General features: G+C 37.5%; 1 protein-coding gene across 1 annotated transcript in view; it reads left to right on the forward strand.

Annotated features, from left to right (window-relative positions):
- The window catches only part of RUNDC3B (RUN domain containing 3B), a 50,027-nt gene extending 36,498 nt beyond the window's left edge, over nucleotides 1-13,529 (forward strand). Inside the window, exons 9-11 of the mRNA XM_035545361.2 lie at nucleotides 9,716-9,862; nucleotides 10,237-10,352; nucleotides 13,354-13,529. Of these exons, the coding sequence (XP_035401254.1) occupies nucleotides 9,716-9,862; nucleotides 10,237-10,352; nucleotides 13,354-13,499 (409 nt within the window). The 3' untranslated portion in view covers nucleotides 13,500-13,529. The remainder of the gene's footprint in view (nucleotides 1-9,715; nucleotides 9,863-10,236; nucleotides 10,353-13,353) is intronic.
- The last annotated feature ends 2,511 nt before the right edge of the window (nucleotides 13,530-16,040 follow it).

The raw sequence follows: 16,040 nt of genomic DNA on the forward strand, positions 1-16,040 counted from the left end.
CTTACGCTTCTCTGTCTTCCAGGTATTGACTGCTGGAGTACACGGTGTTCACGTATTTTTCAGCACTGCGTTGAGCTCAGGCTAAGATACCCTCCCTGCCTTTCAGAAAAGTACATTAGCTCATTCTCAGCAGCACCTGAGCACAGTCATAATAGTTCTGAGAGCAGCGTGCCAGAGTAAATTCATGCCTGTTGAAGTCTAGGCAAAATGAGCTTCTCTTTGTTTGAAATACACTGTGTCCTAACAGATCTATTTTGGAGTTAGATTAACTGTAGATTAGAGGAAGATGTATTCTTTGCAGCAGAAGTGATTCATTTCCAAAGACAGTTCATGCCCCAGTTAGTCAGAAATTCACTTATGACAGTAGTATTGGTGCTTTTTGTCCATTTGTCAAGGTTTGGTTTGGAAGAGCCTTCAGAGTGCTGCCACAAATGTTTGGCCTAGGAGCAGGCAGGGGAAGGTCACACCTGGGGGCACAAGGTTGTAGAGGATGTAGGCTATAACCTTTCTATCAAGGGCAAAGCAGAGAGAAGCTCATCCAAGGAGGTAGAAACAGAAGGGTCTGAGCAAAAGTTTTCAGCCCCTTGTTTTCTCAATTATTACTTTTTTTTAACTTTTGAAACATAGCTTAGAAAAAAATCTTGCGCATTTTGACAGATGGCATAACTGTTTAGTGTATGCAGTGGTTTTGATCTTGTTTTTGAGGAATTTTTCCTTTGAAGTTTGCTGCATTACTGTGTATATGTCTCCTCTGTTGTACAAAGGCGTGGACAGGCAGCAGGAAAAGTCCTGTTTCCAGTGAGGCAGAAATCTGCCAAGACATGGGAGTTTTCTTTTTGCTTGAAAGTGTAACGAGGAAAAGGTCTACAGCTGGGTGCAGTACATAGATTTCCTGCAATACAGAGTGACAGAGTAAAGAAACATGCAGAATTAAACAGAATTGCAGCCAAGACTCAGACCTGAGGGAGGACACAGCATTCTTAGAACCCAGAGGGACTGGAGGATTTCTTGTGCAGCAGGAAACCCAAACTTTCTGGATTGATAGCCGCCTGAAGAAGACTTAGTATGCAAGATACAGTTGATAGGGAGATAATTCTTTTTAAATTCTCATATTTTAATGTCTGACTCTGAACTTTTAATTAGTGGCTTGAAAAGGCTTATTTTAAAAAAAATATATGTATAAAAGTTAAAGGCTTTTATGTTATTGGCGTCATCAAGGACGAGTAGTGGTGGTGTATCTGCAGCAAAATGCTGGCTGATTCTAAAGTGCAAAATACTGTTTTGTTAGGAGTCTTTCCTCTCGTCACTTTTTTTTTTTTTTTTTCATATTCTTCTTAGGAGATTTGAGAATCTTTCCTTTGAGGACTTTCCTTGGACAATTTTGCATACTTACTGCCATGCTAATGGCTCTGTGTCTACCTTCTCTGTATTTCTAATATGGAATACTAAAATCGGTCTTTATAGTGGCATCCTTTCTCTTTTCTTCCATAGCTACGCTTCCCTGGATAAAGGCATTGTAACTAAAGTGACACAGCAAGAAAGCTTTAAGTTAGCAGGACATTACCACTATGCGCATTCCAAATTCCAGAATTCTTATCCAATGGAGAACTTAAAGTAAGGCCTTTCCAATTGGTAATGAAAAGTATTGAACCTTTGAGGACCTCAAGGCAGTGCTGTTGCTAATGATCCATATTCCCAGTAGGGAAACATATTGTATGGATTATGGATTTCCATCCTCAGTTAATGTTACCTGAACTGTGGCAGAAAAAAAATATTTTCTTTGGCATAACAATGCTAAAGAACCTGTACAAGAAGTATAAATTTATTCATTTTAATTCCATTCGAAATTTAACTCCAGAATTATCTCATGTCTAGAATAGGTGAACCTGAGACTTTGATTTCATAAAAGGATTTTTGAAATCTGATGCTCGCACTGTGAACAGAGTGGATAGATATCAACTAAAAATAGGGTAAGCCAGTTGTAATACGTAATCAGCAACTCCTTGAATACAAAAATGGCAACAATTTGATCTCCGTCTGCTTTACCCATTTAGATAAATAAACTTGAATTGCTGTTTGCTTCTGAGATTCCAAATTATTCTTGCTTCATTTCTTTGCTCTTGTATTCATTTACTAGAGGTTTGCTTCTTGATATTTATAGGAAAAACTAGTAAACAAGAGGAGTTGAACAAAAGTTTTTTATATATGCTTCTAATGAATATGCTTCTAAAAACACAAACCACATGAAGTTTAATACCTAATTAAAAAGACTTTAAATGTCAAATAGTAAAAATGCACACAATTTTTGTGTGCTAGGTTAGTACTGTGAGTATTCTATTTGCAGAGATCACTTTATCATTGATATATAGTATCAATCTATTTTAAGATTGTTTAGACAAAAGAAAATATTTAAATTACCTTAGATTAGAGTTTATTTTGGCTATATTTTATCTGATTAATTTAAATCAATATAAATTCAGTTTAATCCAGTAAAAAGGAATAGGAGAATACATTGTATACTTTCAGAACAAGATTTAAATTTTTTATAGAATGAAAATAGTTTGACCAGATGAAAGTAGACTTAACCAGTGTGCATACACACACAGTCACAGAAATGCATTTTTTTCTTTTAATTATGGATGATATTTGTAAATTTAGGATGCAATATATTTTTTTTCATTCTTTGGTATTTAGTTTTAAGGCAATAACTTTGTGTCAGGACTTTTTCAGTGTTTTGTTAAAGTAAAACATGAGATAAGTGATTTCTTGAAAGGCTTAAAATAAATTTTTAAAAATGCCGGAAGTCATAATGAAACAAATACAATGTATTTTGTTAACTAATTTCTTGAGCAAGAGGCTTTTACTAGCTGCCTTTCTTTTTGGATGGCAAGTGGTTGAGATTTAGTCTGGCCTTTTTTCTGTTTGTCCTTAAGGTTTACTTATGCAGCCACTTAACATAATGAGGTTTTTCCTTATTTTGTTATCCAAATTATGAACCAGATAACACCTGGAAAAGATTTTAACTGTCCTGTGTTCAGAGCTTTTTTTATTTTGTTTTGCTTTGCTTTGCTTTCTTCCCCTTCCCCTTGGATCAGATTTTCGTCTTGCATTCTTTTCATTCTGTGATTGCCTTAGACTCTGAAGCTACTTTTTTTTTTTTCCAAACCAACATGGTTTTTTTGTCCTTCAAAGTAAGAGAAGTAGGAATCAATATTCATATTCACTTTTTTTTTTTTTTTTAAGTTAGACCCATGACATTCTAAAGGAGTTTATATGCTAGTTTTGGCAAGTAGCTTTCTATATAGAAGATCCATCTTTTGGTTATAATGTTAGGTATAATGTTCTATTTTCCAGCAGAAATGAACTGACAGTTGAAGAACAGAATTAAAAGCTCTCCTTTACTTTTTTTTTAATGGCTTGATTGCTAGTCAGGTTCAATTTTTTATTATTTTTTTTTCCCTTCAGTCAGGACCTAATATCTGGGAAAGTTGTTTGGAATTTGCCCAATATCCTCCTCCAGAGGAACTGGGCTTGGTTATTTGTCCAAGGAGAGGAGGAGATGTCCATCCTGCACTGCTGTAGTATGTTAACGAGCACATGCAAATTGCACTATAGTGCGTTTCTATCCATTCTGGATGATGTCTGTATTCTGAAATAAAATCTCCATTGTAATTAGATTACAAATCAAGAGTCAAGCTGCAGCTGTAAAGGTCAAGGAGATCAAAAGCTGTATAAAATTGATGACGGTAATTTTGTTGCTGGAGAATATGTTTCAAGACATCTAGGGAATATGAAAGGAGGACTAAAAAGGTTGCTGAAGAAGCATCAAGGGAATCTTCTGTGGCACAACTCAGTAGCATTGCTGTTAACACGAAGATCTGTTGGCCAGTCAGAAACAGTAAGAAAACTGGTGCGGTAGGACATGCCTGCTTTTTTTCCACTGCAGCGGCTGCCATTAGAAAGTCTGCTGGGAGCTAACTACTCTGGCATCAAATTTGGGGAATACTGTGTCTGTGCACAGGGCACACACCTGAGAGAGGTGATATGTTACAGCATCAAAATCCACTGGTAAGTAACTCATTTTCATACCTGCTGATCTAATTTCTCAAAGTCCAATGATATACCAGTCCAGACACCTCACTGTCTTGCTACACTACTGACAGTTTGAGAGTTCCCTTTTATTTTAGAGTTACTCTTGCAGATTTCAGTTATATCCATGTATGCTATCAATTTGAGTTTGCATTCCATATTTCCTGTCCTAAATAATGGTTTTAAAGCTTGTTCTTTCTTATTCAAATGTTTTTATTTTTTTTAAGCTTTTATTTTCACTTTTACTTTTCACTACTCAGGTAGTTCTTGAACTGGAGCATTCATCTGATATAATTCCCTTTCTTAGGGAATTAGTCTGTTTGGTTTATTTCCTGTCTCCATCTGCTGGTAGGAGGGCAAATTGCCAACTGGACTGGCATTTTCTGGATTTGGAGAAATTAAACTTGCAGGTAAGAAATTACTGGTTTTTTGTAGGTATAACTAGATATGGAACTGACTTTTTATTAAACAAAAAAAATCTGTGTAAATGGGTCTTTCAGAGACAATGTCTTCCAATGACATAAACCCAGGGCTAATTAGAAATGGTATCTAGCTGAAGTGAGACCAGAGAAATGGTTGTCAAGACGAGGCTTTTCTATATTAGCTTTATTTACACTTGAGATTATTATTTTTTTAATTTATTTTTAAATTCCCAGTGGTAAATATCGTTACAGGATAGTAAGTAAGTAAAGATAATCACCTTTTTATATCATTTGCATTTTGTGTGCAGGAACCCTGTGCGCGGACTGTATCGTGTTCCCATCTCTCCACTATAAATGAACAAAACGAATCAGGTCACATTTTAAGTTACAGACGTTTTAGATGTGTTAATTCAGAGGGACAATTTCATGTCTTTCTGAGAGGGAACTGAGCTGTCAAAAGCAATGCTAGTGCAAGTAGAACTGTGGGATTAGCTCATGAATTAAATTTTAAAGGTTTCTTTAAAAGAAAAAAAAAAGCATTATTGTTTTGGTGATCCATTTTTGGAATAGCTCCTACACGATTGTACCAGAACAACTGAAAGGGCAGCAGACTGTAGATCAGTAATTTGTTGATTGCGTTTTGTTATTGTGCATGTACCGTACATAATGGTATTCTGCTTGTCCTTAATAAATCATCTCAAAAACATAAGTCATGAAATAACCATCCTTCTCCACTAGTGTTCATTTGCTCTGTCTTTGTAAGGTACTCTCCAGAATATTTACTTGCTGATTTCCTCAACTTTGATTAACTTGATGTCTGTAAGAAGATTTCACTGCTCGCTTTTCCCTACTCCTTAAATACACAATTTAAGCACTGCAAGTCAAAAGCATGTGGAGCTGGTTCTGTGAGCAGCTGTACAAACCTGATGTTAGTATTCTGGCTGCTCCTGTTACTCACTGGATGAAAGCAAGTTCATTGGATGAAGAACTTGGCTTTTTATACTTAACCGTCTTTCAGTACAAAAATAGCAGTTCAGTAATCGCTTCCAAAAAAAATTAGAAATGTCTTCTCTCCGCCTGCTATTTTTTTTTTTCAATGTTTTTCAGAACTTCAAACACAATATGAAGGTATCTTATAAAAAATATTTGTTGGGATAAAGACTGCTTAGGGCAAAAATGTTGAAAGCAGGAGAAAAATAATTATTTTGTATCTGTAGGTCACAAAAGAGAGCTGCTGCTACTTTTTGCCAACATGATTGTAAAGGAATGGAAAGGATTGTAGGTAGATAAGATATCACTTAGTGGATGTGGGGAGTAAGTTCCCAAGCATTCAGAAAGCCAAGATTTTTTTCATGTCTAGTCTAGGTGATATATCATAAATTAGTTTAAGCCGTCTGCTCTCTTTTGAGTCCTTATCTTTACACGTTGTCCCTACTCTGCATAAAACTTTCTGCAATCCACAGTCTCACCAGGATGCCCTGTTAAGCCATATCTCACACACTGCCTTCCGTTCAAACGGAGTCATACTGCTTTTACCCGTGTTAAATGGCTTAGCATATCTTATCCAGGCCTTATCTGGCGTCATCCTGAAATCATCACAGCTACAAAACCACTATGAATAGAAAAATATTTTATGGAATTATATATAAAATTAGAGCTGTATAGTTTGATCTTCAATATTATTCTTAGGATGTTTTAGGGATTTTGTTCCATTTAAGTGATGCGTAGAAGTTATGACAAATCTGTGCGTGGAGTCTTGCTTGCTTGGTCTACAGCCGCTTTTCAGCAGGTACTTCTTGCCAGTGTTTCATTCTTTGGAGCTGAGGCGGTAGAATAAAATCTGTTCGTACATAGGCCTTTCCAGTTTAGTATGTTTTACTCCAGACCTGCTTTCATTATTTTATTTAGAATATTGCATATAACACTTTGCCACAGATTTGAAATATATTCCAGTTGAGACCCAGAGAGTTCAGTAGTTCCTCTGTGTGTGTGTGTGTGTGTGTGTGTGTAAATTACAGAAAATGCTAAATCTGCATTTTATTCTTGAATGTTTTGTGAAATTTATAAATGTCACCAATATCTCTCTTTGCCTTTTGTACCTTTCCACCAATTCTTTGTTTCTTATTTTTGCTTTGAGTCTTTATTCTAATTTTTCCTCCGAAAGCTTGTATGTAGCAAACTTATTTTGCTATACTGGCAGATATATAAGTTTCAACAGTAATATTCTTCTTTTGGTTATACAGCCTGACATTAAGCATGTGGAGAAATGCTCTAATCCTCATTGCACTCATTGTGATTATGAAGAAAAGCCCTACTTGAGCTGTTAAACTATTGCAACCTACAGCTGATCAGCACCAGTTACAATGCTGGCATTCTGAGGAACAGAGCTCTACTGTAGAAATTTATTCTGCCTTGGATAAAATAAATCGTTGCCTTTTGAGGCTTCTTCCAGAATGCCTCTTCGGACCAATCTTTAGAGTAGGGGAGCACTCAGTAATACAGAGCATCATTTTTCACATCGATTGTTTGGACATTCACATGCTTGTTTTCACTAAAATGTGATCACATTTCCTTCCTTTTTAACTTGTGTGGTAAACCTCTTTTGTCTCCGTTTCTTCCCCTTTTTGAAAGTTTGTGGCAGTATCACTACTGCTTTATGATGTCTGGGAGTTTGAGAATGATGTAAACTGTGCAGTTTAATACTGGACTCAGGAAAGAAGTCTGGTTAGTGTATGTGAATTGTTACTGCCTGCGTTTATCTTGAAAGAATAGCTGTTTGCAAACTGTGCAATAGCAAGTCTTTGCTGCAGCTAAATCTTGTGATGTTTTAAAAATGGCTGCAAGAGGACAGACAACTAAATAATTTACAAGGCTTAAAGAATAGGTAGAAACTACTAGCAGCTGCTATGAGTATTTTCTCAAACTTCCTATTGTCTGTCTTGCTATTTTATAAAAGCTGAATACTGTGTTTGGATTGATTTTGTATATTCAAAGTTATTTTTACATATAAAATAATGTAATAGGAGAAGTTATTTCTTTATCCCACATGGTGCCTGTTTCCCTTCCTGAGCATGGTGGAGCAGTTTAAGGTGTGAACTCCCGGTACTGTCTTTAAATGTTATTGCTCTAAAATCCTTGAAAGAGTTTGGTTAGGCATTGCTTCAGAATTTTTTTTCCATGCAGCAAGGATGAAATTTCAGGTTACCATAGCATGAGGATTTGTGGAGCAAGCCTTGATATAGAAAGTCACGTAAAATACCAAAATTCTATTATTAGCAACTTGTCTGCAGATGTGTAGTTTATCCTCCTCACTCACCGTATTTCTTTCTTAGTAACTTAGCATAGCTGCTGATTTGTGTGGTGATAATGTATAGGAGTTGTCCAGATGGGAATTTACATGTAGGTGTATGAGTTTGCGCTTAGTTACTGTGTTCATTGTTGCTAATATACACTGGGTGTCCTGTTAGGAAACGTCACTGAAAGCATGCAAGCCCTTCTGGGTCAGGAGGTCGTGCAGCCTAGCTATCTAACCTCATAATGACTTGCCAGGTCAGTGGTTCAGTTTCCTCAGGCCAACAAGCCTTTAACAGACCTGTTTAATGTTCAAGGTACCCCATGGGATTAGGGAAACACCGCAGGGAAGTGAGTAACACAAAAGATATTTGAAATTACGGAGAGCTTCAAGTTATGGAAGTGTTTCTTTCTATACACACCTCAGAGAGCAGAAATGTGAGGGAGATCCCAGGATAGAATAGCTAATGCACAAAAAACTTGCACAAAAGCTGGGGGATTTCACAGAACCATAGAATGGCTTGGGTTGGAAGGGACCTTAAAGATCATCTAGTTCTCCAAACCCCTGCCACAGGCAAGGATGCTGCCCACTTGATCAGGTTGCCCAGGGCCTCGTCCAAGCTGGTCTTGAACACCTCCAAGGATGGATGAGGCATCCACAATTTCATTTTGAGATGGAATTCATCTTGAGAAAAGTTTCCTGAAAATAGTTTTGTTCACTCTGGTGCTTCAACGCCGTCTCTTGCAAAATTGCCATGTAACTGTCTCCTCTCTGAAACTGTTACTAGAAATTGCTTACTGAACTCACTACTGTCTTACCTTGCTTTGTGGGGAATTTTGTTTTTTTTTTGGGTGGGATTATGTGCCCTTGTTGAGGTTCTTGTCTAAACGGTTCAGGTATCGCAAGAATTAAAAACTGCATTGTAAAAATAGACCTGCTGAAAATAATACTTTTAATTCATATAAATGTATGTGTGCCATCAATACTTCTTTAATTCGCTGTGCAGTTTGGCGTTTCAGATAACAGTATGACATTTGGCTTTGAACTCCTGAGTGCATTCAGTATGGAGATACTTTAACATTGGCTATTTGCTTCTGGCCACAGGTTTTCAAACTAGTAAAGCAGCATTTACTGTTGCCTGGTTTTCACAGATTTTAGAATTTGTGTAAATTAGAAACAAAAATAATATTGCTTATGTTAAACAACAGCACAAGAGTAGGCTGGAGGTTGCCTTATACTACTGGAAAAAGGCTGGTGTTGTCTTGGCACCTAAAGAACCATGTACCTCCTAGCTTCTGTATGATTTTTTTTAGATGATTTCTGATGTTAGCATATTAGTTTCCTAGTTTCCAGAACTTTAGAAAACCGGTTTGCTTCATAAGACTAAGAAGCAAAACTGATTTGAATTGTAAGGTACCTCCATTAATGTGTTTTCAGTAATGGAGAAATATACCCTACTAAAAACTGTAAGGTGATTAAAAGCAGAATAAGTACGTGTTGTATCCTATCTGGAAGCATGTAATGCAATTAACATGTCTGGGTTTTAGTTCATTCCCCCAAAATACTTATTTGGGGGTGGGGAGGAGGCAGGTTGCACTTCAAAGCCCACAGAATTGGAGGGAAAAAAGGCATTATGTTCCAATAGTTGGTCTGTTAATTACCATCACGCAGACAGAAAGCATCTTTAAAATGCTGCTGCTTTTTTAATGCTTTTGCAGAAAAAATGTTATTTCACCTTTTTCTAAGTTGCTTCCCCCAGGAAAAGTGAACCGCTTATGATGCGTTATGAAAATTGCAGTCTGTCAGTCACTTGAAGTAGAATCTTGAGTTGGACAAGACTACTTGTCCTGCTTTTCTTTCCTTAAGGAATTGCTTTTAATAGACTGAGATTTACTGGTTTTTATGTTCACAGGACTGTGCTAAAGAATAATGACTTGAGATCAAGACAAGAATTAACTACTCACCTCACCAATCAGTGGCCTTCCCCAGGAGCTCTGGATGTCAATGCTGTTGCCTTGGACACTCTACTCTATAGAAAGCACAATCAACAATGGGATGAGTAAGTTGAATATTTAGATTCACCTTTAAAGGATCAGAGAAACTCAAAATTGTGTATTTCCCTTAGCATACTCTTAAATGTATTCCATTGGAAATACCTGTTAGAACGTACAAGGATCAGTATGCAGAAAAATTCTGTGTTTCTCACTTAACATAAAAATTTCCTTCCTTTGGATTAGGCCAAAAAATAATGTTTTCACAAAAAAAAATAGTCTTTTGCGAAACACAAAAAATAGAGACTGATTAAGTGAAGAAAGATTAATAAATTTTTTCATTAATTATTTCCCAAAAAGAAAAAAAAAAGCTTTTTGAGGAAAATATTTCTAGTGGGATCTTTAAATGTGTTATTATTTAAACTTATCACTTGTTTTACAGAAAAAGTTTTCAAAGTCTGGACCAATTTTCGGCAGATGTTAGTCTTTCTCAAACCTCTCTGGATCCAGGCCACTCACAAGATGGAAAGCAGGATGGAATAAACTTGTTAAATGAAGGTACAGAGCCATTCCAGTGGGTTCATTTTTTTTTTTTATTCTTCATGGTTCTGATCTTCAGACCCCATGAGATGAATTTTCAGTCTGAGGGAGAGATTGAAGCGCATCTTTTCTCTGTTGTTATGCATTTTTTTTTCTGTTTCTCTAAGTACTGTATTTCAATTAAGTCTGCATTTCTTCAAGACTCCCCCTCACCCCCAAACAGGACTCTGTGATATGTTTAAGGCTAAGCTTCAAATGTGTTGCATGTCCTCCTTATCCATCACGTAACCTGAGAAAAGCATCTTCCTGCTCTAACTAAATCAAATCTTAATCCCACTGCTGTTTCTTAAAAGGCACTTTAAAGGGACTGTATTTGCAACTACCACTGTCATTCTTACATCTTGCTTTCAACATTAATTTGTGGAGATGCAGCCTAATAATGTATATAGTTTTAAAAACAAAACCAAAAAACATGATATGGGCCGTGCTAGTACATAAATGTAATATACCGCTCCCTTCAAAATCTGTATGCTTGTCAAAGTGTAACTGCTCCATCTTGTGGACAATTGTGAAAAGCAGAAAAATTCTGGAAGACTTCTGAAATAGTAATGTTTTGGGTACAGAACAGAAAATACCATAAGCATTTTTCTTTATCTAATCAAATAGTTGCTTTAGACTCTACAATACAAGGCCGTAACTGCAAAGTTTCTTATTAGAATATTAAGCATGCAAAATTTAGAACTTGTTAAAAACAATAAACAGTATTAAAATTCAAATGTTTCAAGTTAGCATGGGGAAAATGAAATACAAACAGCATGTTTGTTATGAAGAGCAATCTTGTGCTGATCTACTTAGAACACTTTTTCTTCTGCAGCATTAATCCTTTGAAGTTTATGCTCTCTTTAATCTTCTATGAATTAAGGTGTGGCAAAAACACTGGTAATATTTTAGGTTCTGATTTCAGGACTCTATCTTTAAAGGCAGCTTAATGGCTCACTTCTAAACTAGTGAGGTCCATCAGTACCTAAGCTTTAATATAGTTTTGTAAGAAATAATATTTTAACATCTGTAGTAGTTCTACTCAGCTGGGCAGCTGGGCTCCACCACAACTGCTCTCTCGCTCCCCCTCCTCAAAGGAAAAGGGGGAGAAAATACAATGACAAGGGCTCAAGGGTTGAGATAAGGACAGGGAGATCGCTCAGCAATTATTGTCATGGCCAAAACAGACTCAGTGTAGGGAGATTAGAGAAATTTATTACCTATTACTAACAAGCTAGAGCAGTGAGAAACTAAAAACAAATAAATAAATAAAAACACCTTCCACCCGTACACCCTCTTCTACGTCCTCCCACCAAGCAGCACAGGGAAACGGGGCATGGGGGCTGCAGTCAGTCCCTGACGCTTCGTCTCCACCGCTCCTTCAGGGTCACTCTCTGCCCCTGCTCCCCGTGGGGTCCCTCCCGCCCACAGACTGCAGGTCTTCAAGAACTGCTCCCACATGGCTCCGTACCACGGGGTCCATCCCCCAGGAGCAAACTGCCCCAGCACGGGTCCCCCACGGGCGGCAGCTCCCCCCCCAGACCCCCTGCTCCTGCGTGGGCTCCTCTCCACAGGCTGCAGCTCCGGCCTGGGGCCTGCTCCTGCGGGGGCTCTCCATGGGCCGCAGCCTCCTCCAGGCCACATCCACCTGCTCCACCGGGGGCTCCTCCACGGGCTGCAGCGTGGAGATCTGCTCCATGTGGGACCCATGGGCTGCAGGGGGACAGCCTGCTCCACCAGGGGCCTCTCCACAGGCCACAGGGGAACTGCTGCTGCGTGCCTGGAGCACCTCCTGCCCTCCTGCTGCACTGACCTGGGGGCTGCAGGGCTGGTTCTCGCTCCTCTCTCCCAGCTGCTATCATGTCATCAGTTTTTTTTGTTTGTTTGTTTTTCCCCTTCCTTAAATCTGCTCTCCCGAAGGCCCAAGAAGCATCGCTCATGGCTCAGCTCTGGCCAGCAGTGGGTCCCTTTGGAGCCATCTGAAACTGGCCCTTTTCTGACATGGGGCATCTTCTGGACTGTATTCACGGAGGCCGCCCCTGCTACCAAACCTTACCTTGTGAACCCCTGTATAACATGTCATTTATTTTTTCCATAATTAATTTTTTGATGGAAGGGTAGCTTTTTTTGTTTGTTTGTTTTTTCCTTGCATCCTTCCTGACAAAAATAAAGCTCTTCTGTCAGTAAAAGGAGGTACAATTTTAAGAAATGTTACTTTATACTGGTAAGACTGGCCTGTTAGTAAAATCTTATGCTTGTGACCTTTTTAAGCTGCTTGCTTTTAAACTCAAGTTTAAGATGATTTTTATTCTGCAGGTGAAACAGGAAGATGAAATATGGAGATATTGACAATCAATTTCTTTATTTTGTGCCAGCTCATCTAATAAATTCAATTATAACTTAAATGGCTATTCTGAGAAGGAAGGAATTGTCTGATACACACTTATACCTTTAAGCATGTTTCTTGTTTACTGTCAAGTGTGTTTGGATGACAGGGTAGATGCTTGCACTGCCACTCTTACACTGCAGGGCTTTTTCCAGTGTCATGAGTGTAATGCACATCAAATTAACAAGAACAAAAACATTTTGTTTTGTGAAAGAACTGCATTCTGGTTCCAGATAATTCTACTCCTTTCCAGGGATTCAAAATTAGATCTCTGGTACTAATACCGTATTAGTAATATCATTTCCATTTATAATGTACTCAATTAAAGCCAATGCTTGAATTAGTAATTTCTATTCACCATGTAGACTGACCAGCCCAGCCTGTAATGCAAATCTCTGTTTCGCATGGATAGGGAAGGTATAAATGACATCTCTTCCATAACTGCGTTTGTGATGAATGCATGTGCTAAAGCAGGAACATGTAATAGTCTAGATGAAAGTTGTCTTTTTTTTTTTTTTTCCCTATTCCCTCTTTGTTTGTGGTCAGGTCATCTTGTGCTGTAATGATTCACTTAATCCTTGTTTCTCCTAACAGGGAAGGAGGACACTCCATCGTTGCTTGGCCTTTGTGGCTCTCTTACTTCAGTAGCAAGCTACAAATCTCTAACAAGTCTGAAATCAAGTGAATATCTTGCAAGTCCCACAACAGAGATGACAAGTCCAGGCTTAACACCATCTTGAGATGCACACGAACAGGAAGGGCTTTGTGTTATATGCATTTGGTTTATGTTCTATTATATGACTTACAATGAGACTGCTAGTTCTAAGTTAAAAATAAGCTGCTTTATTTATTTTTTTCACAGTTACCGGTTTAATTCACAAATTCTCTTAAGTTTTCATTCAAGTTTTTTTTTTTCTGCCAGAGGACTTTTTCAGATTTTCTGCTTTAGTCTTGAATTATTTAAAACTCTCAGTCAGGTACAGGGCATATACTCTGATACTTCTGGCTGATTTTTAAAATGAAGCAGTTGGAAATCAGTCCCCTACTTAACTGCCATGACCTTTGTTTCTCCTTGCAGTGGTTAACAGCCTGGCCCTACTATAGCCATAGTGCTTCTCTGCAGTGCTTTAAATATCAACTCTTGCAGAAAACACAGGGAATCCTTAATGCCAGTCTTTGTAGGCAAATAAATATTTTACTTAAAAATCCATCTTTTCATCTGTGTATGTTGCATAGGACCTCAAATAGCGTATTTAACCTATCAAGAGCTCTTCTCAAGTTGATTCAATGTTAGATTTTGCATTCTTATTAGCATCATGGCACTTACAAGATGTCTGAATCACACTGAAGAATCACACTGAAACACTCTTAGTAATTCTTAAAGTTGCATGAGAATAACAAATACAAGTTGATCATCTAAATCAGTCATACTTAGTAATTTGTAAATATTGAGGAAACTCGCTAAATTTCAAGCTTTTGAGTGACCTGGCTTACAAATAGTACCCTATGAGGAATTTTTTGGCTTACTGGCCTTGCTAGAAAGAGAGGGACTAAGGATGGTGGGGTTAGCACCTTGGGAAATTTGGATCGTACATTTATTGGCAAGATCCCAAGGAGAGTGAAAAAGGGGAAACAAAGACAATGTGATGGTATTCTCATGTTAAAGGTTTTTCTCATTCCTGTAGTAGTGCAATAGGTATTTTCCTTGATTAGGTAATACAGCAAATCTTATTTAAGTCAGTTTTCTCAAATTATTTGCCATTTATTTAAATTACAGATACAAAAAGCCTGCAACATTTTTTTAAGTGAAACTAACTTTCCAGATTACCCTACGGTTTTGAAGTTTGCAAATTAATTTTTGAATTGCAAACTGTATTCTTAATTCTTTGTAAGATATAATGGATCCTTTATCTAAGAATTTTGCTAATCAAGGTAATGCTTCTCAATATGGTTAGTAACTTTTTAAAAGAAACTTAAGTGCATGTAAGTATGTTGTATTTATAAGTGCTAGGGAAAATGCTTTTTTTGTGCCAAAGAAGTTTCATAAATTGTTTACATGAGTAGCTGCAATACAAGACAGATTTTTAATTGCTTACTCTCGGATGTTTACAGTATGTCACTACACTCTGTATGGTTTTAGTTGATTTGCCTCTTGTAATGGTACCTTGGCACTACTACAATGGTCTGGTCATCTTAGAGTGGGCTTGAAAGAGAGAATTCATTCTTACCTTTACCAAAACTGCAGGAAACATACAGCCTCTGTAAGTGTGGGGCTTCATCTGTCCGGAACTCAAGGCACCGTTGGATTTAGCTGCATGAGGTTCAAGATGCTTCGTCTCAACTCTAGTCCACAGTGCTGGAGGTTACTGCATCCGTGACAGGGTAAATGAATACAGAGGCCGTTTTAATGGAAAAGTTTAAAGCAGCTTAGCAAATTCCACAGGCCTTGTCTTTCAAGCCCTCGTGAACCCACTCAGTTAATTTCTCTGTAATAAACTCTATTAAGTCCTTTCATACACTGTCAGAATGTACATTACTTCATGTAACTGTTCTTTGGTTATTGCATTAAGTACATGTTCTCTCATGGCAGTTGAGTAACGTTATTAAATACTAATTTGTAAGTTAGAGTTGCATTTTTACTACAAATACAATGAGGGAATGTGGATTCCACAAGTTAACATCCTACATCAAGGTGTAGTGATTTAATCAGTCTTGTTTGCTGTTAAACACTTCTCCCACTTCATCAGTATTTTGGAGGGGGCTATTATCATGATCTTTAGTCATGTTAGCTGATGGCTCTTTTCTTGGAGCTACTGGTGTGAAATTCATGTGTCATTTAACTGAAGTCTTTTATGTAGTCTGACACCACTGTGAGTTTCTGGGTGTCGCTTTGTGCATGGGAAATCAGTTGTGTGTGTCTTTCTCAGTTCTAAACATGAATCATTTTTCAGAAAAAGAAAAAAAAGAAAAAATGCCAAAACTGTATGTTTTGTTGCCTTGACGTTCCATAAATGTTGCATGTAAATTAAACATTTTGTATCATCGCTAATTACTAATTTTTGTCTCTGTTTTAATCAAACAAAAGAAGACTTGGCAAATTACAGTACTAGTGGGCTTGCAGCAAATTCTCTTCTTGGAAAACAGGGAGACTTGGTTGCTGTATTTCACTCTGTGGTCCAAAATCTGCTGTTACTGCTTCCTTTCTCTTCTACTAGAAATTCAAAAGAAGGCCTAAAAGTACTTTGGAAATCACAAGGGGGGAACAGTGTAAAATATCTCCT

This window comes from Cygnus atratus, chromosome 2 (assembly GCF_013377495.2).
Source record: "Cygnus atratus isolate AKBS03 ecotype Queensland, Australia chromosome 2, CAtr_DNAZoo_HiC_assembly, whole genome shotgun sequence".
Classification (NCBI taxonomy): domain Eukaryota; kingdom Metazoa; phylum Chordata; class Aves; order Anseriformes; family Anatidae; genus Cygnus; species Cygnus atratus.